Raw genomic sequence first — 26,661 nt, 5'->3', positions numbered from 1 at the left:
CTTACCAGTATGTGGTGGGTGAGTCTCTGGAAGGATCAGACCTTGAAATGATAAAGCTAGTACCATTTCACATCCTAACCAACGATCGCTAACAGCCTTCACAAAGTATTGAGTTGGCAAAGGTTCTGAGAGTGGAATTGTCATCACAAGATCTTGATCTGCTTTCTCATAAACCTGCATTGAAATCAGAATCGAATCACAAAACTTCATCAAATCCTATACATCCATGTCTGATTACATATGATTAATAAAGGATGGCTTGAATATCAAGTGAAATTTACAAACACATACTAAGCAATGTAATAAGCTGCTGAAAAATTAAGTTCACATTATGGTAGCTGAGATAATATTTACCATTTTCCTTGTTACCAAAAAGTATTCATGATGATAGATAAAATTACTGTCTGGGTCTTCTATCCAAATCCAAAAGGCTTCCGAACTTTTTCCATGCACTCTATCATTCCAGCGAAAATCTGGAGTAATTTTTAAACGAATGCGAAGAACTGTTCGTGTGATTGGTTGCAAGTTTGCCTCTAATTCTAGGGAAGGGAATTCACTGCAACACTTTTTAATCAAACCTGCCATCTTTTGGTTTCTCAAAATATTTCCTGTAAACATGTAAAAATACATGGATCCGTTATCATTTTAACTATGCTAAATAATACTCTTTATTTTCTAATTGTTATTAGAGATTGATGGATGTTATGAATTCATACTGCATATTTCACATTGGTAAGATGTTTCTATCACATTGTGTATTTTCATTTTTTATAAAGTTAATTACAACTTACCAATTTCTTTAATATCCATATCTTTAAGTTTTTCCATTGTAAGGTGACGATCTTCAATTTTTGTGATAATATCTTGAGGCAAACAACAGAACTGGCGCATGGGGCTCATATGGTCCCACTGTTGTAACTCCAACATTTTTGCTATGCCTAGCAAACGTCCTGCCATAATTGCATTATTCTTTCGCAATACCATCTCAAATAAAGCTCGACAGATACGAACAGCATTCTGTAAATAATAAACTTTGTTAGCTGCCGATATAAAATGTAGTGACTTAATATTCAAGTCGTTTCATCGTTTTTGTGGTATCAATTGAAAATTATAAAAATTATGCACATGTCTTCAATTAGAAAATCTGTTTGTGATACCGTTTATACTTGAAAGTATGTGATTGGCTCTTGTACAAGATACCTTACCTGTGTGATGTAGGACTGATCCGATAACAAAGAAAAAGAATTGACACGACCCCGTGACAGGTATGTTTGCAGTAAAATATTCACTTTTCCATGAATATTCTCTGCTCCACCTTGTACTAAAACCTCGCAATAGTCTGTTGTTAAATTGTCCAATTCGTCCATCTCATCATCTCTGACCTATAAAACGTAAGTTGAAAATAGATGGCAATCCCATTAAATAAATTACAAGTTAGAAAATTGTGCTTGGAATGTCGCAAATCTTACTTTAAGCTGCTCAAATTCTTGTGACCTAGATATCATTCCCAGTACGTCAGCTTCAGTCATGATGGGCTTCATATGTTCGTTGAATATTTCCACAGTATCATATTTAATATAAAAATGACTCGCCGTTCTACCCAAATCTTTAAATAAAATGTAGAAAATATTGTAGAAAAATGAGTGGCAAATTTTATATCGACTATGACTTGTAATAAATTTTAGTTTCAGTACCAGTTACACTGAGATCTCCAGTACGAGTAATGTAACGAATCATTTTAGCTTTATCCAAGGCTTTTGCAGCTGTGTCAATTAACTCCTTTCGTTTTCGTTCCAAGTTGGGATCTTCAATAACATCCTGATAATTGATTCCATATACTTGAGGGTTGAGTCTCATTCGAACAAACAAATATGTGTAACTTAGCCACTCGACTGCTTCTTCTACATTCGATATCGTTCCTAGTGTAATCTGTAGTAAAATGAAACTCCATTAATGAGATAATAGTAGATTGCGCAATGAGGTGGCAAAATAGGTTTTCTATCCCGAGCACAAATTTGCAATATGATTCGTAGGTTGAGCAAGTGCATGAACTGAAGACGATTATGGTAAATATGCAAGACGAAAAAAACTTTGTCTTTACGGTGCACACGATAACTTATTTTACCAAAAGTATGGCTTACAACTTTGTTTTCTAATTCTCTGTTCCTTTACTATTGCAGAAACCATTACTTCACATACTAAATGTATGTAAAAAAGACGTGTAAACTACATTTTCGTGACATAAATACAATATTACAATTATTGATTCGGTACTGAAATTAGTATCAAAATTTTACCACAATATCTCCCTGAATGAAGGATTGGACAAAGTCAAAATCTAATTCTTCTAAATTGGAATTTTCCTGGAATGTTAATCGACAGAACAACAGCTTTAACAGAAATAGCATCTATGATGTCATCAGGATAATTAAAATTCGAATGTTTATTGATTCTCTTTAAATTTTGTCCAATCATTAATAAACGATATTGGGTGGAGAAATCTGTACTACGCACCTCAGCATTCAAATTGTCCGCCAAATAGGTAATAAAGTTACTTTCAATCGGAAATTGGTTGGTCAGTAACGAAAGATAATGGGACAATTTGTTATGGGTTGTGATTATTGTACCATGTCCAGATGTATCAAATTGTGGTCGACCAGCGCGACCAAATATTTGCAATACATCTAAAATGCCTAGGTCAATGAATGTCCCATGTTTTGAATCATATATTTCTGTACCCTGAGAACAATCCATTTAATTATTACACAACCTGAAATGAATTAAACGACCAATTATAGGTATTAATTACTTTCAAGACCTTACACGTATAACGACGGCATGTGCTGGTAAATTAACACCCCAAGCTAGTGTCGATGTGCACACAAGAACCTTTATCAAACCATCTGCAAAATATTTTTCCACCAGATTCCTAAAGGCAATGAAAGATATTTTTCAGTATTTTGTTCTGTTGGATTTTTAAGACTACTTTTAATTGATGTGTAATTCAATGTTGAAGCATACAGAAGATCAATTCAAGGTGAGTTTACCTATCTGTACGTAACATTCCAGCATGATGTACAGAAAACCCATAGGAAAATAACTCTCCGAGATGCTTGTTTCGGGATTTTGCCAGTGCTTTTTGGGCGAGTCCAGTGTTACCATCGGACATAAATAATTTTTGCGTGCCATTTTGTAATGCCATTTCTTTGAGAACCGTTGCTGTTCGGATTGTAGCATTACGAGCATGTACAAACACCATTACCTGATTAGAATTGAAAAGAACACTGTTATTACTAGTAGTTGAAACAATTATTTGTTGTAATTATAATATTATGAGATTACAACTAACGATTACTGTTTCTATAGCACCAATATAAAGTTGAAACAAAGATATTTTTTTCCATGTCAAAACCAAAAATACTATTTCACCAACCTGATGACCTTTGCGAACCATATCGACAACGTGATTGTAACATACAAGGTCCATATCAGCCATTTGCTGTAAAGGTTTCACTGCCTTCACACCTATAAAAGTCTGGCCGAGAGGTACAGGTCGAAATCGATGATCAAAGTAAAACAAACCCTTGTGTGGATTTACCCGGAGGAATTTCGCCACATCTGTATAATTGGGTAGAGTTGCAGAGAGTCCAACTATTCTGATCATACTTTGAGATGATTCGACCTAGCAGCAGGAAAATATATTAGTATAAATAATAGACTAAACATTGGGATGTTTAAAAAAAAAAGTTTCATTTAGGTACAAAAAATATACCTGTTAAAATTTGGATTCTTAATATTAACATTAAGGGGTTGCGCATCGCACTTTTTTTTCTATAAGAATAACACTCGCAAAATGGTTTTTGCTCCTTTTGATTTTTATAACTAGCTAACTCTATGATAAATCTACTTTTTCAAAAGATGTTTAAGGTCCTTAATAGTAATAGTAATTGACATTTTTCTTTTTTCCTAAAATTACCTGTCTGAGGGTACGGGCAACCAATGCTTCAACAACAGGTCCACGATCTCCATGAAGCAAATGAACTTCATCAATAATTAGTAACTTAACTATACTTGTGAGCGCTATATCTCCAGTTCCTTTCCTTGTAACAACATCCCATTTTTCTGGCGTAGTAACAATCATCTGTGTTTGCTGAATCTCAACTTTTGTTAGCTGCATATCACCAGTGAGTTCTCGCACAGAAACACCCAAACATCCTAATCTTTTATTGAAACTGGATGTCATTTCAGCTGCCAAAGCTTTCATAGGTGCTATATATACTATTTTAAATTGATCTCTTTTCAAAACTCCTTGTGCAATATGCAGTTTAATCTGATGTATCACAGTTAACATTGCAACATTAGTTTTACCAGCTCCAGTTGGAGCACAAATCAACAAGTTTTCGTTTGTATGATAGGCAGCGTCAAAGACTATGCTTTGTATTCTATTCAATGATTTTATACCATGAAACGCCATTTGACCAACCTAAACAGAAATTTGGGGTTAAACTATTAATATGGCTGCAAATTGAAAGAGAAAAAAGTTGCAAACCAGTCAACTTCCAAATCTGATCAATTTTTGATTCTACTATGGTGGAATAGTGGGGATGTCTTGTCCAGGAATTACTTTAATGTCTGTCATATTACCTCATCCAATGAAGATATTATCACAGGATTATTGCCAACATCCAGAACTGCGGCTGGAGGAACTGGTATATGTACTTCCTCGCATAATTGAGAATCTTTTCTCTCAACATTTTCTGGTAACATGACCTTTTGTCCAGAAACAAAGCCTGTAAGTTAAGTATTTATTTTTAAATTTCAATGGGAGAAATGCAATTTATAACTTGGTGTAAAGTAGATTACTGTGTTTAAAAATCACTGGAAATCACACAGAGTGTGATACCGTAATATTCTTTCTATTCAATGTAAAGATTGAACTTTGATTATTGGAATTTATCACATTAGATAACTTACCTGCAGCAGCTCTCGCAGTAAGCTTTGAATCGAAAACGAATGGATACCTCTCTGCTCGAATACCAGACGGAAAAATGTTTCTTTGAGTCGTGTTGAGGATCGGAGCTTGCATGGCTTGTCTCATCAATGCTTCTTGTCTTTTTAGACGTAGCTCAACAGGATCAAAAGTTTCCTCGTCATCATCTTCACCGTTTTCCAATTTGTTTGTAATTTTATTTAGCTTTTTCTCTTCCTTGCGATACTGTTTCATCAGTTGCTTTTCTTTCTCAGACTGAACAATTACTTGACATCCTACTTGCGGCCTTAGTATAGCTTAATGATGAAAAACGATGAAAGCATCAAAAACAGTGAAACGCTGTATTTGTAATTAATGTAAGTCATTAAATGTTGATAATTTAGAAGATTAGAACACTTACGTGTGTTGTTTTTTTGAGTCTTTTGAATAGTGAATAAGGCAACGATACTTTTCTGATGCTCAAGAACATATTCAATGAATTCTATATTCTCATAGCCAAGAAGATCAAAGAGTTCTGTTTGAAGATTATCACCGCCACATTTTAACTTATCCACTATCATATGCCCAAAATCTTCGTATATCATTTCTGCTGAGTATTTCTCATAACATTTTTTCAGTCCTTTTGTGAATCGACTCTTTTCAAACTGTAAATAGAACGGATTTTTAAATATAAAATAATGCCAGTTGCATATCAGGACGAAAACTACTGTTTGATGTGGAGTAAGTAAACATATTTCATTAATTCAATAAATAATAGGAGAATTTGTAAAGACTTTTTATTTATTAGCTGTTTACTACTAGTGTCCTTTCGGTCAAATTTGTCTTTTTTTATTATAATTTTTCTTAATATAATTTTTTGGCGAACAGCAATCAATAAGATACAGTCGCAATTGATATTAAGTGGCAATGAAACTACTAACAATAGGCTCAAAACAGTGCACCTACGAAGTACGATGATATACTAATGTAAAATACAAGACATATGCCCAGACAAACCTCAGTTTTATTTGATGAAACAGTCTCAGCATTATATGCCATAGTGAATTTGCTGGTAATTTTGATTGGATTTTTTGCAGACATATCTTGCAGTTTCTTAGTTTCGGGCCAAGTGACTTTTGCTGGAAAAAAGGGAATATCAAGACCAAACATGTGGGGTGGAAAATCCAGTAAACCATTCTCTTTTTCTTCTGAATTAAGTATGTATTCCATTGATGCCTCTGATATTCGCTCTCGGATTGCTTTTATTAACTGAAAAACATAACGATACTGAAAAAGTTACAGAAATAGCACACAGTACAACGGTACATTTTGTCTCCAGAACCGTACAAAGTAATATTGATAAAAAAAATGTTATTATCCCATCAAATTGTATTGTCCATTGATTAAATAGCTACTGATATCTTTTTCCATAAAGATAGGACTCAATGTATTTGCTGTAGTTGTTACCTGCATTATTGTATTAGCTTTTTCCAGTGTAATCGAACCGAATGTTTGTCGTAAGATCTTGAGATTTTTCTGGCTGACATTATTTTCATTAATCAAAAGCTTTAATATGAATATTGCAGCTTCGTCTTTTAGTTCGGAAGTCTGTCCCTCTGGAATAAATTATATATTCATGCAATCCCAATTATTAAAATTGTGTACATGTTGGAAATCTTTGACACTTGCAAACATGGACAAGTACCACTGAATTATGCAACATTTTTGAACAAATACCAACCGCAGAAACTGGAAGCTTCGTGATGTATTTGATGTAAATATGGAACAGCATTTTTGTCTACGAATTTGCATATTTCTGACCAGGTTGGCCCTCTGCAAATAAATATTAACTTGATGAATATGATGGGCCGAAAATGACTAATGTTAATACGTAGCGCTGTAGAGAAAATGCAACACATTTCAGGAAAAGTATTCCTTACTTGTTCGATTTTGCAGCTCTCTCTAGTCGTTTGGCAATAAGATTATTCTTCTCATTGTCAAGTTTCTTTAATCGTCCTAAGTCTGTGAAGGCACGCAGTGAACGTGTGAGCCGAGGCAGTTCTCGCATCTCAGCTAATTTTACAGCTGCTGTTGTGTTTAGAATTTGTTTAAGACTACCTGTAACTTAATCGAAGCAAATATTTTGTTTCACCTCCTCTTTAATGAGTAGGAATAGCACTGGATGAAGAAACCATCAACTGTGTTTAGAAAGTGACCAAATAAAGTTCTTCACTTCAAAAAATGCCCGATAACACAATGATATCTAGATACCTGAATGTTGAGAAATTACGTGGTTAAGTTAACCTATAATTAAGTTCTGTGATATTTGTTCATTATTCTAAGGAGAATCAAGGGGAACGAAGTTCGTCAAAATTCAAGTAAAGCTGCAGCTATAACAAACCAACGACAAAACTGTCAGTGTGATGCCTTAATAATTAAATTCGGAATATAACCTAACAAGTATCACGTGAAGGAACAGCTAGTGGATAAATGTTGGTACAATACTCGCGATCGTAACAATGAATAAATCAAACTCACGTCAAATTTTAACGATTTGATTAATGCGTAACTAATTTTCAATGTATCCTTCCAATTGTCAACGTGCTGTTAGCCGAAACTTACAACAGCGTTACGGCATTTTACCGTACATGCACGCTAAGTGCGTGTTGCAAAGACAGATTGCACCAATTACTGGGATTCCTCTAATTAGTTGGTAAGTATAAATAAGAAAGTTCATAATTCTGCAGATATATCAAAATACATATCAGCTTTTGCTTCTTATACCTGCTTATACTACTCCGTCTATTTTTTCACTTTCACAGATTTTAGAAGGGATGTGAATAAAAAAAAATTTTTGCACCACAAAAATCAGGTTACTTTTTACGAAGCCAATACGATTTTGTTACTTTTTCACGGGTAGTGGTAGTGATAGAAGGAGTAGAAGTACTGATCTCTATACCTATATTTCAGTGGGTAGAAGTGATCTTGAACCTTTAATGTCGAACATTGAGTAATGGTTACTTGTCTCGACGAAATCTGTCAAAACAGCTGCTGTCATGTGAAGTTTGTAGGTTATGTTTGAATTCGTAAGCACGAAACGAAAAATCATAGCCAAGAATATTATGTCGTTTTAATCATTCCGTGCTATTGGGTGTACATGTATAGAAAAATTAATTTTAGTACTGAGATAATTCGTAAAAATTCTGATACGGCGCATCAGAGGATGTGATGTAGTGGCAAAGAATGTGCTATAGATACAGTCCTATTTAATTATAAAAATAGTTCTTTACTACGTTTTTCCCTCTTTACTAACTTATTATTTGAAACAACAAAGTTCAATGCTTCTTAATATTTGTCTAGTTTACCTAAACGATAAGCTGATCAATCTTTCCTCGCTATCAGAATTGTCTTATTGGGCTGCTATTTTGGATCCCAATATATATTCATTGTTATGTTTGTTATTGCTCATAATTTTGCACAGCAATACCGTCACGCACAAGGGGAGACGTAAGACTTAGTAGTTCACCATCGTAGATGATTTCACTGGATCCTCTAGAATAAAAATACCTGTTGGTTACGAGGTAGAACTTGCCAATTGTGCTGCGAGGATTAATGGTATTCCTTAGATTAATGTTAGCAGATTGAGTCTGCAAAATCAGATCCTGGTGCAGCTAGATTTCTAATGTGCAGAAAATATACTGAAAATTTTATTGCTTCAGTGAATGTACATACATAACTGTGTAGTTAGTTGTTTCTATGCATTCTCTAGCTTCTAGCTTGGTCTAAAAATTGGAAGAGATTGCCTCAAAATGAGCTGTTATGTTCTATATGGAGTCTGCATAAAATATGTAAGCTGTACTACTACAAGATATTTCAGCTAAATGAACATGAAACGAAATGAGATTATTTGCAATCCTGACAACGTTAATTTTAACAAATTTTACTATAAAGAATTTTAATTCTGGTGAGGAAATGGTTTCAAGAGTTCAAAGCTTCAAATCTTTTTTACAAAGCGGATCCACCCACGCACTTCGTCTGATTCATAATTTCTGTTTTCTGAGTTTTTCTGCGAAAAGCTAACCTTTTTTGACAAAAAATGGCTTGTATGAAATTGAAACAATAAATTCGTAGAATTCATGCTATTTCTTTATTTCCGTGTCAAATAAAAATACGTCAGAGTGTTTTTGTTTATAATTGCATATAGAATTGGGTTGTTAGACCCTTTTTTGCATTTAAGATAAGTGAACTTCGATGTTTGAAGATATATACGTCAACGTCGAAATTGACAAAGGCACCTCATTAAAGGTTCCATTCACAAGATTCTTAACATAGATCGTCACTATCATGATCTTAATTAAGATACCTTCGTCACGTGAACGAGGTTTTGATGCAGAGTAGATAATTTGACAATAATTATATGTATGAAGCGATACAATTTTCATTTTTTCAAGGAAATAGTATACCAGAAAGCTATAACAGCTAGGAGTGATAAATGACTCAAATACTTTTCTGCTACATTATAGATTAACGCAGTTCTTGAGAAAACATAGACCTGTAAAATTGCTTCAACTTCAGTGTGCAAATAGGAAGCATTTTGCATGATTAATGTAATTAAGCATATTACACACGAATGAAACGGAAAACACTCGTTATTCTGTTTAGAAGGATTAACATTTATTGAACTACATAGCACATAGATATGCTATATCTAGATAAAATATTTCATTACAGTATGTATATACGTGCATATACACATTGCTAGATGTAATGCTGGACCAATCTTCGTAATTGACCATAAGTTTAAGAAAAGAGAGTTAGATCAAACTTCCTAACCACTCAAGTACCTCTGCAGATAAAATGTTCAGCTTACTACCATCGTAGATGATTCCCTTTTCTCTCATAGAGTAAGGAGATTCGCTGTTAGTTTCGAGGTAGAAGTTGCCAGTTGCGCTGTAAGAAGTAATGGTATTTTCCATCATTCATAATAGCAATCTGAACTTGAAAAACCATATTTCAAATTCTAGGTAGACTTTTGACTGTACAGAAGAAATATTTCTCAAACTTGAGAAGCACCAGAGAAACAAATGAAAATTATGTACGTTGCTGTACATTTTAATCAGATTTTTTTTATGCTTCTCTTTGAATTCGTATGTAACTACAAACAAGAAATTCAGACTTGGCTATTTTAAAAACATTGATAAACTGTTCTTACTTAAGAGAATACCCGTAACCCATGTAATCGGTTGTTCCTGTACATTCTCCAGCCTCAAATTGAGTCCAAGAATCACAAGCAATTGCTTCAAAGGCTGAAGGGTCTTCCACTGATTCTGACCAATATTTATATGCCGAGTGACTACTGCAGACTAGAGACCTTCTTAGATGTACTGGAGAAATAGGAAAATAATGTGATTATTCAATTAACTTGCATCATCTCCCGGGTGAAAATTAGGCGATCGAGAAATGTAAAATAAAACAAATAAGTGCGCACAAATGTAAATTGTTCTAATTCTTATTTACTTTATACTTCTAATATGCTATTTTTATCTGGGCAGTCAAGGTAGTGCAAAGGAAAGTACGAATAAATTTTAATTTTAATACAAATTTTTACCATATCAATTTTTTGATTTCTTCAGAAAATAATTAATAACAGTCACAACGTTAAAACTTACTACGAAATTTGATATTTTGTTTAAGCTAAAAACTAATGATTCTAATTTAATAGAAGCCATGTAATATAGCACAACAAGCCATTAAAATTAAATACGTAATTTGTTAGGTAAAATTTTACTTACACAAGGTCAGAGAACATCCAGGTTGTAAAGCATATCCACTGTTTGGATAAAAATCTACAGTACCAGTTGACGTCCCAACTCCAAGAACTATGCCATTAGTGTGTATTACGTCAACAATAGTTGCGTCTGTTTTCCAAAGGTGATCATCATTGTCATTGAGGTAGAAGCCATGAATGTATGGGTCAAGCGCTATGGAGTGGATTTACAATTATTTAATTAGTGATTGCTAAAATGAGTGATCAATACAAGTGCTGATGATAGTTCCAATGATAAAAAATGAGTGGCTTTATATAATTTGGATCTGAAAATGAGAAGACTAACACGTAACTCGTTTGTATTCTTCTGTTGGGGATTAATAAAACGTGTCATCGAGGTACTCGCTAGATAACTGATATAAACTGTCAACCATCCAATCTTGATTGATAAATACCTCTATGAGATTAAAGAATGCATCATTCATAAAATCAGTTATATTTACCAGTAATTCTCGGAAAGGTTCCATTCACGTTACGTGCAGCACGTCCAGCAACGTGAGCACCAATACTGTAGCCTACAAAGTGAAATCTCGAAAGCGGAACACCTGCAGCTACAAATCGATCGATCAGCTCAGCCAATGAGTCGCCAACAACAGCATTGTTGCTAACAATGGCCTCGAGTGCGGTGTAAACGAAACCATTGTACCTCGCCAACTGAGAGTAGTTTAAGGCTAGGAAATTATGGCCGCCTCTTTTCAAATAAGCTATATAATTATAGTGAAATGTTACACAGTTATCGCTTACCGTGATATGACTTATACATTAAGCCAACCAAACCTATGAAGCTAATCTCATACTGAAAATAGAACAATTTTCATAGTAGACATTCATTTACTTTGCTGTAATCTAATTTGCTAATAGCCGTCGCATAAATTCCGTTATACGCTGATAGAAACTTACAGAAAATGTGCCATAAACTATAAAGAAACAGACAGAACACGAATTCTGTGTCTGTATCTATATAATTTTCGGCAGTTTCTATACGTATCTGTATGCATTAGATCTCTCCTTAAAGTGAGTGAAATCGAATTTTAATAACCACATCTCTCAAATTGGTTCGAAATAATTGTTAAAAAATTTTGCGTTTTTTTTCCTCCATATTTACCCACCCCTAGAAAGCCTTGCTTTTTTCAAATTATTTCAAACTAATTTGAAGGGTGCAACCATCGAAATTCGATTTCACTTAAAGAGAGGTCTAATGTGCATCTAGTGAAATTTTCACCACGAAGAGAATAAAATGTTCAAACTTGTTTCACAGTAATTACAAGACACAAGAAGTAACAGAAATTCGAACAAATAGTATGAAGTCTCTAGTCAATAGAGAAAACATACCGTCCGTAACAGTAGTGGTACTTTCATCATCAACAGTCCCATTGATTCCATGAATATATAGTACAACTGGGTTACTAGAGTTCCATGCGCTATTGTTTACAGCTTGCTCTGCAGATTCTATAGGGTACTCGATGTACTCATTTGTTGTAGAACTATGAGTATAAGTAGGAAAAAAAACGTGATGAGAGAATTATTCATCGTATTCGTTTGGTTTGATGTTTATGGTAAATTTTTTAAATCTAAAACCTACCCATTATAAAGAAGGATTGTAATTTCGCCAGGAGCAACATTGGTGGCAGCACCCAAGTATGCTGTAAATGTGGATGAAAAAAGTTAAGATCTAACTTGTATAGTAACATTTCACATTGCAGTTTTTGTAATTAATAGAAAACATGACATAATTTGTGTGACTCTTACCATGTCTCTCCAGAAGACACCCACACATAAAATGATGCATGTACAAAATTTTTGACTGCGTTGCTAGCAAGTTCAGCTTTCATTATACAATCGTTAGAATTTTTGTGAATTCTCATACTCTGTCTCCATCGAGAACTACACACACATGAGAGATACATGATAGTACATCGGTATTTTTTGTTCGGGAAGAAACATGGAAAAAGATAAGGAAGGTGCCATGCAAGCATCCAAATAGACGAGTAAAAAAAATTGGATTTACTGAATACTTATAAAGTTCATGTGTAGTATAAGTTGCGTATATTCAATAGTCGCTATTAAAATTCATTACAAAGTTTGAACACTCACCTTGGCAGAAAACAGCGAGCAGCAAGAGAACCTTAGTCATAATTGCAAATATAATTGATTTTGGGAAAACTATGAGCTTTCTTATATAGTACTGTGCAAAAATTCTGTAATTAATATTAATCACATGTGTGTTTGACTAAGTGCGATAATGAAATATTACTAAAATTTTAATACAAACAGCAGGTATACCTACAACAATTGTGGCACTCGTATGTTTACTCAACCTTGGTGACTGAATATTGTAAAATAAAAAGGAACCGAATATGACTACTGGACCAAGTGACAGATATTTTTCCATGTAGTAAAATCTAACATAAAAACAGCTGTGCTACGTACATAAAATATATTTTTTATATAAAAAGTGCGTGCTTCATACTATTTTTTCCTTTTTCTTCAAACCAGGTCTAAAAGCCCGAAGACGAAAACGAATAAAGCATTCTTGGTACTCCATTACGAAAAGTTGTAAAGAATTAACAAACCAAAACCAGCTTCGGATAGACACGATCAGGCTATTTTTAAACAAGAAAAACTGAGAAAACCATAAAAATAGGTTTTTTTCACAAATTCAGAACTCCGCCAATGTATGTACAAGTTGTAACACAGGCCTTCCGAGAAATATTAGTAAAAAACATTCAGTTTACGTGGTCAAAGGATGGGCGCTGTCCGATAAACGCTTAGACGTTTATCCCTGTTTTTATGCATTTTTCATCTATTTCAACGCAAAATAACGCCATAGTATGAATAAACGATTTGTAGAACAATATAGTCAACTGTGAAAATACGTTCGAAAACTTACGATCGGGTCACTTGTCGAGCAAGTATGCATTATGACAAGTGATACACAAAAAATGCAATACGCATTTGTGCGAAAACTTATCAGAATAGTACGATTAGAGTTCGAAGATTATTTCATTACTTTTAAACCTAGAAGCGATAAACTGAAAAACGGGATTCTCGCTTATAAGTCTTGTTAAAAAACAAGAAATACTGATTGTGGGTATCATGTACGTTTTTGCTATAAAACCATATTTTAAATTGTGGGTTGGTTTTCTGTTGGGTTTACGTCATGAAATCGGTGTTTATTTTCTCTGTTGGTTGAGGTTTCTCTCTGAATACAATAAGGTATCGCCTTTAGGATGACGGGCTATGATTGGGTAAAATACATTTCATCGTGCTTGTGTTGCGCCACATGAGTAACTTGCGCCAAGTTCCTTAGTTTTGAGGTTTTGAGGTTAGTTGATTTTTGAAAACCATGTCCGCCGGTTTGGGTGTTATTTTAGGACAAACGAAAAATCTCTTCTCGTATAACACGAAAAGTTTGCTTCTGCGTTACGTCCAGACCAGCGAAAATGTCAACCCTAAAAAATACACTGCTTCTATATTATTGCCGCAAACAAAGTTTCCGAGTAGAATTAGTGGCAAGAAACGAGTCGACATGGATAAATATTTACTAGAGGTATTTATTTTTGATTTCAAAAATTGAAACCCAACTATAATCGAAATCGTTGCTCTTTTTCTATACCCTGTTCGAAAAGTTAGCATGCCAGAATAATAGTTTATTGTTGGCACTATATTATTCATTTAGCATTAAGTCTTCCAAATTTGAGATAAATATCTAACGCATCACCTAGTCCAAACATTATGTACATTTTTCTGAATGCACTTGTACATGCTTCATTATTTCTTTGATTCATATGATTGTTGATGGTTTGATGTTAACCTAGTATCGATGATTTGTATTTGTGAGAAACATGGTTATCATTGCAGAAATGCGGATTCTCCGAACTCTATAGTTGGCAACGGGCTAATCTTTCTGAACCTGATTTTGTCTTGCATGATGGACCGCCCTATGCCAATGGGAATCTACACATGGGTCATGCCATAAATAAAGTGAATAAAACTTTATTTTTGGTTTTCAAGTTTACTTACAAAATTCTTTACTATAATAAAACACAAAAAATAAATGAATAATGAATAAATTAATCAAGAAAACCTTCGAAACCCAACGCTGCAATTAATATCGTAAATTGATTAAATTGAACAGTCTAAGCTTAATCTGTAAAACTTAAATTTGAACAGCTAATAATCATAAAACATCCATTTTCAGATACTCAAAGATATAACAATTAGGAGCAAGATTATTCGTGGACAGAGAGTGCATTTTATACCAGGTTGGGACTGTCATGGCCTTCCCATTGAAATGAAGGCTTTGATTTCATTGAAAGAAAGTGCAATGAATTTGACGTCTGTTGAAATTCGGCAAAAGGGTAAAAATATTAATTATAGCACTAACGGTTGTGACAAACTCGCTTCATGCAGGATGGCAACAGACTGGAAAAACAGGGAAAACCAGGAATAGTCGGGGAATTTTGTTTATCAAAAATAATCAGGGAAACGTCAGGGAATTATATAATGGGCCATGGGGAAAAACCGTACTGTATAAGTTTTTTTCAAACATCAACTATGCTCCGTAAATTTAGCCAAGTCAACTTTCAGAAATGGTATGGTTATATTTCTAATTATTTGTGTGAAACCAAGTAATACTGTGTGTTTTTGAATTCAAATTTACGTATTGAAGGTGTTCGTAATTTCGGGTGCTTTTGGTTACACAAGCCACCCAACATTACCAAGTTTTGTGAAAAATGATCAAGGAATTCTAAATTTTTTGACGGAAAAAGTCAGGGAATTTTATTTGAGCAAAATTGTCACCTCCCTATCATGTGAAATTAGTATAATCTAAGCGATGTGCATCTTTGCGGAATTCCAGCTTTCACAGTTTATGCTTTCAAATAAAATCATTGAATAATATCACGAGGCTTCCGACTTCTCTAGTGATTTCAAATTGTGATTGTATTCAATTTTACAATTTACATTCATACTTTATATTCTCAATTTCATATCCTAGCAGATTTTGTACGAATATCTGTCCTGAATTATACAGGGTGTCCCTAAATTGCCTCCCACGGACTAGCCAGCATGATACCTCGTTAAAATCCAACCGAGAATTTCTTTTCCGGAAGCTCGTCCGATGCATAGCTTTTGAATTATAAGCGATAGCGCTGGGCCAATCAGAGTGCACCATATCATCTAGATTTGCCGCCACGGAAATTGCTGTTTTGTTCGTCTGGGTGAATTATTATTCGTTTAAGAATTAAATATCGGCACCTCCCCTCTCTCGCTGCTGTACCCCTTATGCTTGAGGATGCGCTTCTGTTTACACACACAAGTGTGCGCCCATGGATGTGCGGCCGGCAGCGTGTACCGCGGCAACAATACCGAGGTCAGCGCCCGAGAAGGGGTACAGCAGCGAGAGAGGGGAGGTGCCGATATTTAATTCGTAAACGAATAATAATAATTCACCCAGTCGAACAAAACAGCAATTTCCGTGGCGGCAAATCTAGACGAAATGGTGCACTCTGATTGGCCTAGCGCTATCGCTTATATTTCAAAAACTATGCGTCGGACGAGCTTCCGGAAAAGAAATTCTCGGTTCGATTTTAACGAGGTATCATGCTGGCTAGTCCGTGGGAGGCAATTTAGGGACACCCTGTATAATTAGATTGTTGCATTATTTGATATATAATTCAATTTTTGGTTCTGGATGCAACGCAAAAAAATCGTACTTGTCCAATATATACAGGTTGCTTTTAAGAGGTTGTGTAGAAAATAATTTCTATAACATCTTGGAATCTAAGTCGAATTATATTTAGTATAAATACAGCAATCATAATATTTTCTTACGTTTAAATACTTATAGAATTCATCCCATATTATTTACAGCTCAAAAATATGCAAACGAAGCTATTTCACAGCAACGGGATGTATTTATGTCATGGGGTATTATGGCAGATTGGAAAGAATCTGGTTGTTACTTTACACACCATACGTCGTATGTTATAAATCAGTTACGCCAATTCATAACCTTGTACGAAAAAGGCCTTGTAAACAGGGATTTTAAACCAGTTTATTGGTCACCGTCATCAAGGTACCATGTAATAATTTACATCTAAAACAATACAATGCTCACTGATTTGAATCCATAAATGAGAGCGATTTATGTCCCAAAAATTTAGAATAATAACTTGAATACAATGTTTTTCAACTTAGTTATAAAATAATCTAACCATTAGTGATCATGTTTCGTGATTCCATCTAATCGACCTCTTGATATTAATTTTGTATTTTTAAACTTGATAAAAATTCTTATTATTCAGAACAGCCCTGGCAGAATCTGAGTTAGAATACAATGAGCAACATGTAAGCAAAAGTGCTACCATCAGGCTGCTTTTGGATGTTCTACCTCCAGCTTTGGTATCATTGAAAGGGCACCCAGTCTACGCCCTTACATGGACAACCACTCCTTGGACATTGGTGGCCAATGAAGCCATTGCATTTGCCGAAGATGTCAAGTATTGTGTTGCAGAGGATAGTGAGATGAATTTTTACATTGTTGCCGAAAATTTACTGAATAAAATTCAAGAAAAAATCGGAATTCTAAAGCCATCAATAACGATAACAGGTGTGCTATTAGTGACGCAAGTTATATGTAAACATACAGCATGTATAACAAATGGAGTGTGTGATACTAATGATTCAAGTCCCACTTGAAGATACATTATATGTAATCAAAGACCGAATCATGTCGTTGCGAACTAATAAATGTTAGTATTCTGTTTCAATATTTTGTCAGGTGGCTTATCTTGATGACGCACTTATGAAATGATTCTCTCTGTTATTTAACAACTGTGAAATTCTGCACACGGTGTACAAAATTTTTGATGGATATTGCATGGCTGAGAATAACTTGTAAAAGTAGAATTATCATCATTCATATGATGCATTTAATGTCCATAAACAGGAACTGAGCTTCGTGGAGGAAGATATCTACAACCAATAACAGGTTTAAGTTCACCATTTGTACCAGGAAGTCACGTTACAACCGCAAAGGGAACGGGCTTAGTTCACATAGCCCCAGGGCATGGAATGGACGATTTTCTTATTGGTTTAGCAAACAAATTACCAGTGGTAAGTGGGGTACATTTGAATAGATTTTAGCTTTGCAAAAATAGAGCTCATGAAATACTGAGATAGGGATAAATGTTACATGCAGACTCTGTCAGATGTCTGTATAAAGTTTGCCTATGCAGTTCAGGAACAGGACAACGTTAAAGAAAATATAAATAAAAAATTAATTGAGAGCTGACAATATTAGTGGTCAATGAGAAGTGTGACTAGTCTGATGTTGGGAATTGAAAATTACTTTGTAATCACTGTCACTTTAACTTGACTTTGATTATCAACCTGTAGGCTGCGCATAAACAGAATAGAGAAAATCTAAATCAGGTTATATGTGTCTTCTAAAAACTAAAAGATGAATCAATCTTATGTATGTTCCTGTCTGACGTAATTATGAATGCATTTGTACTTGCAGTTATCGCTTGTGGACGAAAATGGTTGCTATACCGCCGATGCAGGTCCTGACCTTGTTGGCCTAAATGTCTTAAATGAAGGTGGCGAAGCCATCTTGAATAAAATACAAAGTAACGTGGTCCACACTGAAAACTATCAACATAGCTATCCATATGACTGGCGTACTAAAGAGCCAGTTATTGTAAAAGCTAGCAAACAATGGTTTATTAATACCAGTGCTCTTAAACAGCAGGCACTAGTAAGTATTCAAATGCAGATTCTGGGTTTTCATCATTGCAGTACAAAGTATGCAAAAGTGTACGAAACATTTTAGTTCAGTTCACTGAGACATTTTCATTTCGAATTGAAATTTCCACATAGAAGACATAGGACCCAATGACCGTTTCAGAACAAGGTCTTTAATAAAAATCTACTTAATGTCTATGACGATTGTTTGAATAATCAAGAAATTTATGTACTGCAAAATGTTAGGTTTTCTTGAATCTATTCAGGGTAGGGAAATATGACTAAAGTGCAAAGTTTTTTGTATCATTCACTTGAGGTTCTTAAAATAGTAAATATTCAAATCTTTCTGTGAGCTTGTAATTCACATATGTCTCTGTAACCCGGATTTTAGGATTCTCTGCAAAATGTATCGGTGTACCCAGTATGTAATAGTGCATCTTCTACCAATAGTTTGACACAACAAGTGAAGATGAGACCTTATTGGTGTATCTCGCGTCAGAGGGTATGGGGAACACCAATACCAGTTTTATATTACAGAGATACTGGCGATATAATTACAAATAGGTATGTTTATCATATTTCAACTACCTTTGCTAGTTTCCTGTACACTTTCATATGCTACAACTATCTTAACGTCAAATATGCTGAACTGCAAAATGTGATCTATTGCAATTCACTAAATATATATGTAAATATATTATTAACCTAAGTAATTAAATATCTTGCGTAGAGATTGGAACGAAAGATTGTGTCACTTGATGCAAAAATATGGTCTTGATTGCTGGTGGGAATTACCTATTGAAAAATTAGCTGGTAAAAAACTCTTACGGGAACTTGAAGTCGATGCTTCTGAGTTGGAGAGAGGCCAGGTGAGAAACCCGTGTTGACAAGACACGTCAGGAAAGCCAATAAAGAATTCGTAGCATGCAGTCCAAATAATGTTTTTCCTCATATTCATATTTGCAGGATATTTTAGATATTTGGTTTGACAGTGGCATATCTTGGTCCACAGTATTACCTGATGGAAAAGCTGACCTGTACCTAGAGGGAATCGATCAATTTACTGGCTGGTTTCAATCGTCCTTACTGACATCCATAGCACTTCAAGGTGCTGCTCCCTACAAGTAAGTGTTACGTATTTTGTATTCTACAATGCAAAACGCAAAAAAGTAGAAATTAGGTTAGAAATTATTTATCGAATCAATAAAATACGTCATATACTTATACATTTTATTTACTTGCTACATAGATAAATGAATCATTTGATTGTGATATTTTGTTCTGAATTTCTAATTTGTGTTATGATTATGAGAAAAGCGTAGGTATTGTTACAACCAAATAGTTATTTACTGTATATTTTAGGTCTTTATTTGCACATGGATTTGCAGTAGATGACAAAGGTCATAAAATGTCGAAATCACTGGGGAATGTTATTGATCCTGAAGAAGTTACTCAGGGTGGTGAAGATCTAAAGAAAAAGCCAGCTTATGGTGTAGATACTTTACGGTACAAATATTCGTCATTGTACAGTATAGTGTGCGTGTGTGTGAGTGTGTGAATACAGTGTATGCTTGTTTGTGCTTGTTCAGAAGAAGTTATTTAGCGTAATCTAAGAATATTTAGAACTTTGCTCCAATTTTATTCATCTCATTCTTCAATTGCAGGTGGTGGGTAGCAAGCCATGGCACTCAACATAGCCTAGTTCCTGTTACGGAGAAGTTGTTGAAGGGAAGCGCAGAGTCCGTTCAAAAACTCAGATTGATATTTCGTTTTCTCTTAGGTGCTCTGCATCCATATCCTTGTGATACTCCTATAGAACCGGAATACCATTATCTTGATAAATATTTGTTACATCAACTTTATCATTACGATAAACGGGTAGGAAATATTTCCAATAAAACAATTATTAGGTTTATCAAATATTGGGTATAACAAATTCATTAATTAACTTATTTTTATTACATGTTTATTTTTTTTAAACAGTTTCATGTTATAGAATAGTGATGAATCAAAATGACTCGGTGTTCTCGTTCTTCCAGATTGAAACATTATACAGTAATTACGAATACCACAATGCCTGCAGAGTTATTATACATTTTGTGGCAAATACAGTATCAGCATTATACTGTCATTTAATTAAAGACAGGTTGTATTGCAATAGCATAAATTCATCTCATCGAGCTGGTGCTGTGGATGTTATCAGCGAAATACTGGCTGTTTTAACAAGATCGTTAGCCCCAATACTTCCGCATTTAGCAGAAGAGGTCTGGTTACACCATCCTGATAATCTCGGTAACAGAAATATATTTGACACGTCAGATAATTTTTTTTTCACAAAACAATTCGCAAATGGTCATGACTGTATTCAATTTTCGTGTTGCAGCCTCTGTGCCCCTATTTCATAGTGCGCACAATTTACCAAAAGACTGGGACCAACCGAGCATAGCTAAGGTGATAGAAAATGCGTTAGACATAAAAGCTGCAATTACTAAACTTGCAACAATCAACACCTGGGAATTGGCAGCTACGATTACGCTGAATCCAGCACAGTATTCCATAGTCATGGTAAGATATAAATCTATTTATAAGCATTCAAAATAAACTTCTTTAACAAGTTTAATTACAAACTTTGAAGAAGTTATAGCAGAGTACAAGTGTATCGAAAAATCATAAAATTTGTTATTTTCTGCTTCATAGGCTTTGCAGCAAGATGAAAGTTCTACGACATCTCAACTGTGTGAGTTATTCCAACTTTCTGCAATTACCTTAATAGCAAAAGATGGTATCGAAGATGCAGTAATAGATTTAAAACCGATCGAAAAATCACTGTGCGCACGCTGTTATCGGTATCCAGAACCACAACCAGGCAAACTTTGTGCTCGTTGCGATGATATTATAAGTCACCTTTCAACATAACTAAAATAAATTACATCAAATGTTTATAATTTTTGTATATAAATATACAGCATATGAAAAAACAGTTGACTTATTGTGAAAAGGCTTTGCTGTTTCTACAGAACAATAATTACATTCAATATCCTTTTCACAACGAGTTGGCTAATTCTAGTCATTGTAAGAAATTTAATAAATACTCGCTTCTTTTAACATTTGTTTTATTTAGGGACAGTATTACAACAAACATTTACATGCAGCTGGACAAATCGTGATTTAAGCGAATTTAAACATGATCGATGATAATTTTTATACTTCAAAGAAGAATAGTTATTATGTACACACATTGCGTGAGATTTATGTAACAATTCTAACAACGTATCAATTATTTATTAGCATCTGCCTCACCACAATATCCATAATAAATGTTCAAGGTCGTATTACTGAAATACAATTATGAATTGCCCTATTTTTCAATATTATTGAGTATTTTTGTTCGCTATACAAAAATAATTCAAATATTGTATTATACAAGCCCAAGTTAACACAAAACCAATCCTAGTTATGAGTCATTTATCATATAAGATTGAAGCTTGGACAACATTTACATATTCGAAAAACTGATTCATAAAAAAATAGAGTCTGATATTTTATGTTTCGATACTACTTATGATGTGATTCATCATTACTAAGCTCTGCTTTAGCTGCTTACTAAAATAATTTGGCTCAAAGCGAGGTGGTTTCAAAATACAAGAACAAATTTTTTTTTCGTCAATACATGCTGTTCGGGAAATTTCAGAATTCTCAATAAGAATATTAACTCAATTTGCGATGCAGTTATGAATATCAAATATTTTTTGTATAGGGCTTGAAATACCTGCGTAAGGTTAGGTTTGCAAACGACAATTTCAGCTACGTCAAATAATTTCATGCAAGTAAGGAAGAAATTGCTAAATAATTGAATGCCTATTTCCAACTCATGTTCACAGGAATTGCATTCATCTTGCGCCTAGTAACTTTGTAAAGCGTACATATATTTCTGATTTTTCTATTTTGGCCAGCTACCAACAATAGAATACAAGTTTAACTTTAACGAGACCTTATATTACTAAAAGCTAACTTAGTCAACAAGCTATGCATCCATATACATTCTTTAATAATTCTCAACAACAGTGACAATTCCTATTTGTTAAATAAGTATTGTTTCATACTGAAATTTTTAGACGTAATTCGTGTTCAACTATTATTGAGAAAATGCTACATTAAATATTGAAGAAGCACCATCGCACACATAACTGTCTAGTACCTACAATTTTAACAGTGCTGCACTTTCATTCAAACATAATTATTCACCAACAACAGGCCAAGAAATTATAATAAGTTTAACATAAAATATGCAGTTTGCTAAAAAAATATGGTTAACGTAATGTTAATTTAACTAATAAGTAGGGGAAAAATGCAGCCCGCACTGCAACCGTGACAGATTTACCTTCAGTTGTGTTAGTGTTATGATCTTTGGACCTTGCAAAGATTACATACTTAGTATTAAATCAATGTAATTATTAATTGCCATCGAAAACTGGGAAGCGTCACAGCACAATTCACCATGCACTATGTGAAACGTGAGTCGGAAGTAAAACGCTTCCTTGTTTCTATGTAAAACATCGAAATTCCTGCAAGTTTCACATAAAGAATGATCACAGACACTAATAATTTCATATTTACAAAGCTATAAAGGTTTTGGAGTTTGCAGTAATTCTGGAATTTATTATAAATCTAATGTCTATTAATATATATTCAAATATACAGAGTACTGCATGAGGAACGTAATGCAGAAATGTACGTTTCTTTCTTTCATAACACGTGATTTACTCTTTTCTTTTAACAGTTAGGTCGTAAAGGCAATTTATGTTGAGCGCATTAAGAAAATGTGTCAGATGCGGTTGATATCCACTGCTAGCCAACTTATCTGCAACGTGGGCCAAGTATGTCCGTAATTCACAAAAAGCTTTGTACAATTGCTGCAACTTCGCAAAATTAGGATGCACGTATCCCGTGGGAGTGATAATCCAACTTTGTGACCGCACACGATTGTGAAATTTCAAGATAACCTTGAAAATGTTGTGCAGACATGTTCGCATTTTTTCTCCTCGTGGATTTAACATGCACCTAGATGAATAAGTTATCACGTCAGTTCTTTTTTTCTGTATTGTTGAAAATTTGATGCAATCTCGAATATTACAATTCTATATTCAAAATATTCTGTTCGATTCCTGTGTCGTAGCATGCAGCTGTGAAGTTACACCGAATTTATATTTTTTGAAGTTATCTTCTACAGAGTAACATATCTATTATAATTAACTCACCGAGAGAGAATTTTCTTTATATAACCCACATGAGTGAGATACACCTGATCAATGGTTATGGCATTTTCCAGATCCTTTTCAAATTCTGCCCAGCTGGCATGAAGTACACTGCAAGTTAAGTAATTATGCAAAGCTGTCATGAACTGCATCATTGAGTGTCTGAACAATTGTATCTGTGAAAAAAACCAAACATATTCATGATCGGAGATCTTTTAACTATGTTTCAAAGCCCACATGGGGAGCTTGGGCATGAGCAATCACGGCATGTTCTTAGTTCTAGTCGTGCTGCAAATTCGCTTTAGCTAGAGTTCCATAATTTGTTTACTATAGCTTTCCACGGGGACTTTGCACAAAATTACTTGGTACAGAGATATAGCGAATACATACCCCATGATATTCTTTAGAGTTTGTAGCTTTTCGTTCTACTTTCAAAATGTGAAAATCTTCTTGTAGAACCCACATGACACGTCCAACCATGAGTAAAAATTTGAACACCTTACTATATTGCAGCATCGACATGTCATCTAATATTATGTTCAGTGGCCACGATATTTTATAATTCAAGCAAAGACATTGTAAGGCTTCAGGATTTGAAACCTGAAATTAGTAATTAACATATGACACATTCACTGATGCTGACTGGGAATGATTCACCATCATTCACATTATAAAATGTCAATTACTATAGATTACCTGTAACTGAGAAGGTACATCAGTGACAGAGAGGCTGAGTCGCTCCGAGTTTGCATAGCTGCTACTGAGCGATGCAACAAGTGCTTTATTTAACAGATTATTCAGTGTCGCTGAATTCAACAGATCTGCTGGTATTGAAATCTCATAAAGTCTTGTGAATAAAGACTTTGTTAAATTTTTAGCAAACTCGCCATTCAGTAAAAAGAAGTAACTTCTAAGGCTGTGTAAATGAGATAAGAATTTATGTTCGCTGAGCAAGTACTTAATGATTGCATCGTTTACAAGTCTGCTTTGGACTTGTAAAGGAATAGCAACGGATTTTTCTAAATAAACATGCAGTGATGTGTTGTCGATCATCTCTACATCTGTTACAGTCAACACTGATTCTGAAGTTGGCGTCATCGCAGCGGAGCTAATGCCCAAAAAATTAGGAAACATTGGAGATTTTTCTGGAAATTTGAAGCCACTTTCCGAAATATCTGAGCGTGCTGTATCAGCAGTTAATATTTCACCTGTAGTTAAGGCAGATCGCATGTCAGTGCTCATTTCAGATAAAGGGGTATCCATACACTGTTGTAGTTGTGACATGCTACTACTCACTGACAGAGGGAAATTATCTGTGTTACATGACATGGGTGTAGTATTTTCTTGAATGATTTGTTGCGAACTAGTCGATTCTGATATTGGGAATGGTGTACAGAGGTCGAGATTATCATTTTGTTTATCAACAGAAGCACTACCATAAACATAAAATTCCTGTTCCATGACACGGGCCCGATTTTTTTGAGCCTGAGTTAAAACTGCAGGTTCATCTCTGGCAGCTTCATCCGGTGTAGTACCTTGATCAGTAGAATGTTGCATATTTCTATTTCTGTTTTTCTGTGCATCTGTCAACTCGTGTGCTATATGTTCTGGGATTATCAAAGCTGGCATTTCTTGACCAGTACGATGTGCCATGTTTCTGTTTCGGTTCTTCTCTGCATCAGTTAACTCGTGATCAATCAAATTCTTTATTTGCTTCAGATCATTTGGAACCTGATTAGTACGGTGTTGAACATTCCGGTTACTATTTATTTGTAATTCAGAAAGATAACTTGGAGGAATTGACTCCATTAAAATTTTGTCTGATTGTACTTGATCAACTGAACCTGCTGTGATGTTTTGGTCTTTATTAGAGAAAACGTTTCTCATCTGATTGTTATTTGGTGTCCAGTCATATTCTTCTCGGAGAACTTTAAGCTTGTTACGTTGTAATTCCGTTAGATTATCGGGATTTCCGAACTTCATCAAATTCACAATAACTTCCTCATTCAAAATTGGAACTGTCGAATCTCTATCTAACCCAATAAATGCATCCAAGTTCCCAGTATTTCTGATTTTATTAGCTAGTGCTTCTTTTGTGATGTCTGTTCTATCGATGAGAAAGTTCTGCAAATTATTTTTTTCATTGTCAAATTCCTCGTAATAAGCCTCCCCTGAAAACACTGTATGACCCATTACCCTATTTCTATTTTTCTGCAATATTTTTTTCTCTAAAAGATCATCTCTGATTTTAATTGGCTCTGTTGACAAACTTATCGGTGTGATATTTAATACAGTAGGCCGAGGTGATTTAATAGTAACACTTTCAGTCGTTTCACTATTTTCATCTTTTGCATGAACTAGAGTGTCTTTATTAGCATTTTTTGTTGGAGAACTTTTTGTATCATTTGTAACTGGCGTGGAAAGTTGTTCAACGTTACTGTTTTCATCTTCTTTTTTATTAGCATTGGCATCGACTTCACTCCTCTCAGATTCAAGTAGCTGTATGGGATCATTCAAGTTTAAGTCTTCGCTGCAAAGATCAACACTCTGTTTCACATGTTCTTCTGTAACTACCTCATCATTATTTGAAATTTTTGTCACAAAATGGCTATTCTCTTTTGAACTCGTTACTCTCAAACTGTCTTTCATTTCCCACACTTCCCGTTTAGCTTTAGATAAAGCAGCTAATCTCTTGTCAAATAATTCCATACGCCTGATACGCCAATCAGCATGAACTTTGCGTCTATCGGCTTCAATAGCTAATCCGTTGTAATACATTAGAACATTCTCTCTGAAAAAAATTACGAACAATAAAATTCAACAAAAATACCTAATATATAAGTGACTAATTGTCATGTGAA

General features: G+C 34.4%; 4 protein-coding genes across 23 annotated transcripts in view; 1 reads left to right on the top strand and 3 right to left on the bottom strand.

The window, feature by feature from the left end:
* The window catches only part of obe (activating signal cointegrator 1 complex subunit obelus), a 12,848-nt gene extending 4,489 nt beyond the window's left edge, over nt 1-8,359 (bottom strand). The window contains exons 1-19 of one of the 9 annotated variants that reach the window (XM_069135245.1): nt 8,335-8,359; nt 6,910-7,087; nt 6,711-6,802; nt 6,437-6,585; nt 5,987-6,238; nt 5,391-5,634; nt 4,975-5,286; nt 4,645-4,790; nt 3,977-4,483; nt 3,434-3,682; nt 3,048-3,262; nt 2,824-2,929; nt 2,515-2,739; nt 1,695-1,929; nt 1,470-1,606; nt 1,206-1,382; nt 792-1,017; nt 355-608; nt 6-174 (exon numbers count right to left, since the gene is read on the bottom strand). In XM_069135245.1, the coding sequence (XP_068991346.1) occupies nt 6-174; nt 355-608; nt 792-1,017; nt 1,206-1,382; nt 1,470-1,606; nt 1,695-1,929; nt 2,515-2,739; nt 2,824-2,929; nt 3,048-3,262; nt 3,434-3,682; nt 3,977-4,483; nt 4,645-4,790; nt 4,975-5,286; nt 5,391-5,634; nt 5,987-6,238; nt 6,437-6,585; nt 6,711-6,802; nt 6,910-7,037 (3,823 nt within the window). In that variant the 5' untranslated portion in view covers nt 7,038-7,087; nt 8,335-8,359. The other 8 variants (XM_046620950.1, XM_046620945.2, XM_046620946.2 and 5 more) reach the window with 8 other exon arrangements.
* IleRS-m (Isoleucyl-tRNA synthetase, mitochondrial) lies at nt 7,533-21,650 on the top strand. Of its 5 annotated transcripts, none has more exons than XM_046620955.2 (15): nt 7,533-7,682; nt 14,658-14,780; nt 14,998-15,157; nt 16,671-16,875; nt 17,105-17,409; nt 17,749-17,915; nt 18,322-18,558; nt 18,937-19,109; nt 19,276-19,414; nt 19,512-19,669; nt 19,908-20,051; nt 20,210-20,423; nt 20,585-20,837; nt 20,929-21,110; nt 21,243-21,650. In XM_046620955.2, the coding sequence occupies exons 2-15, from the start codon at nt 14,760-14,762 to the stop codon at nt 21,459-21,461; spliced, it is 2,577 nt and encodes an 858-aa protein (XP_046476911.1). In that variant the 5' UTR covers nt 7,533-7,682; nt 14,658-14,759; the 3' UTR covers nt 21,462-21,650. The 5 variants fall into 5 exon arrangements, with proteins under 5 accessions (XP_046476911.1, XP_046476912.1, XP_046476910.1 ...); XM_046620953.2 differs by lacking the exon at nt 7,533-7,682 and adding an exon at nt 13,525-14,346; XM_069135246.1 differs by lacking the exon at nt 7,533-7,682 and adding an exon at nt 13,530-13,894.
* LOC124216443 (phospholipase A1-like) lies at nt 9,207-13,787 on the bottom strand. 8 transcript variants are annotated; one of them, XM_046620973.2, is made up of 9 exons: nt 13,687-13,705; nt 12,891-12,994; nt 12,546-12,680; nt 12,379-12,439; nt 12,129-12,280; nt 11,240-11,500; nt 10,762-10,950; nt 10,182-10,353; nt 9,207-9,919 (listed from the first exon to the last, which is right to left on the bottom strand). In XM_046620973.2, exons 3-9 carry the CDS (start codon nt 12,583-12,585, stop codon nt 9,784-9,786), a joined length of 1,011 nt encoding a protein of 336 aa, XP_046476929.1. In that variant the 5' UTR covers nt 12,586-12,680; nt 12,891-12,994; nt 13,687-13,705; the 3' UTR covers nt 9,207-9,783. The 8 variants fall into 8 exon arrangements, with proteins under 8 accessions (XP_046476929.1, XP_046476930.1, XP_046476928.1 ...); XM_046620974.2 differs by having other exon boundaries at nt 12,891-12,921; nt 13,687-13,703; XM_046620972.2 differs by lacking the exon at nt 13,687-13,705 and adding an exon at nt 13,084-13,101.
* Nucleotides 21,642-26,661, bottom strand: part of Grip163 (gamma-tubulin complex component 6) — a 12,619-nt gene continuing 7,599 nt past the window's right edge. Inside the window, exons 14-17 of the mRNA XM_046622721.1 lie at nt 24,497-26,591; nt 24,191-24,400; nt 23,804-23,976; nt 21,642-23,606 (exon numbers count right to left, since the gene is read on the bottom strand). Of these exons, the coding sequence (XP_046478677.1) occupies nt 23,306-23,606; nt 23,804-23,976; nt 24,191-24,400; nt 24,497-26,591 (2,779 nt within the window). The 3' untranslated portion in view covers nt 21,642-23,305. The remainder of the gene's footprint in view (nt 23,607-23,803; nt 23,977-24,190; nt 24,401-24,496; nt 26,592-26,661) is intronic.

The sequence above is a fragment of the Neodiprion pinetum genome, chromosome 4 (assembly GCF_021155775.2).
Source record: "Neodiprion pinetum isolate iyNeoPine1 chromosome 4, iyNeoPine1.2, whole genome shotgun sequence".
NCBI classification, from domain to species: domain Eukaryota; kingdom Metazoa; phylum Arthropoda; class Insecta; order Hymenoptera; family Diprionidae; genus Neodiprion; species Neodiprion pinetum.
Note: the sequence above shows the minus strand (reverse complement) of the source record. Positions and strands in the feature narration are given on the sequence as shown.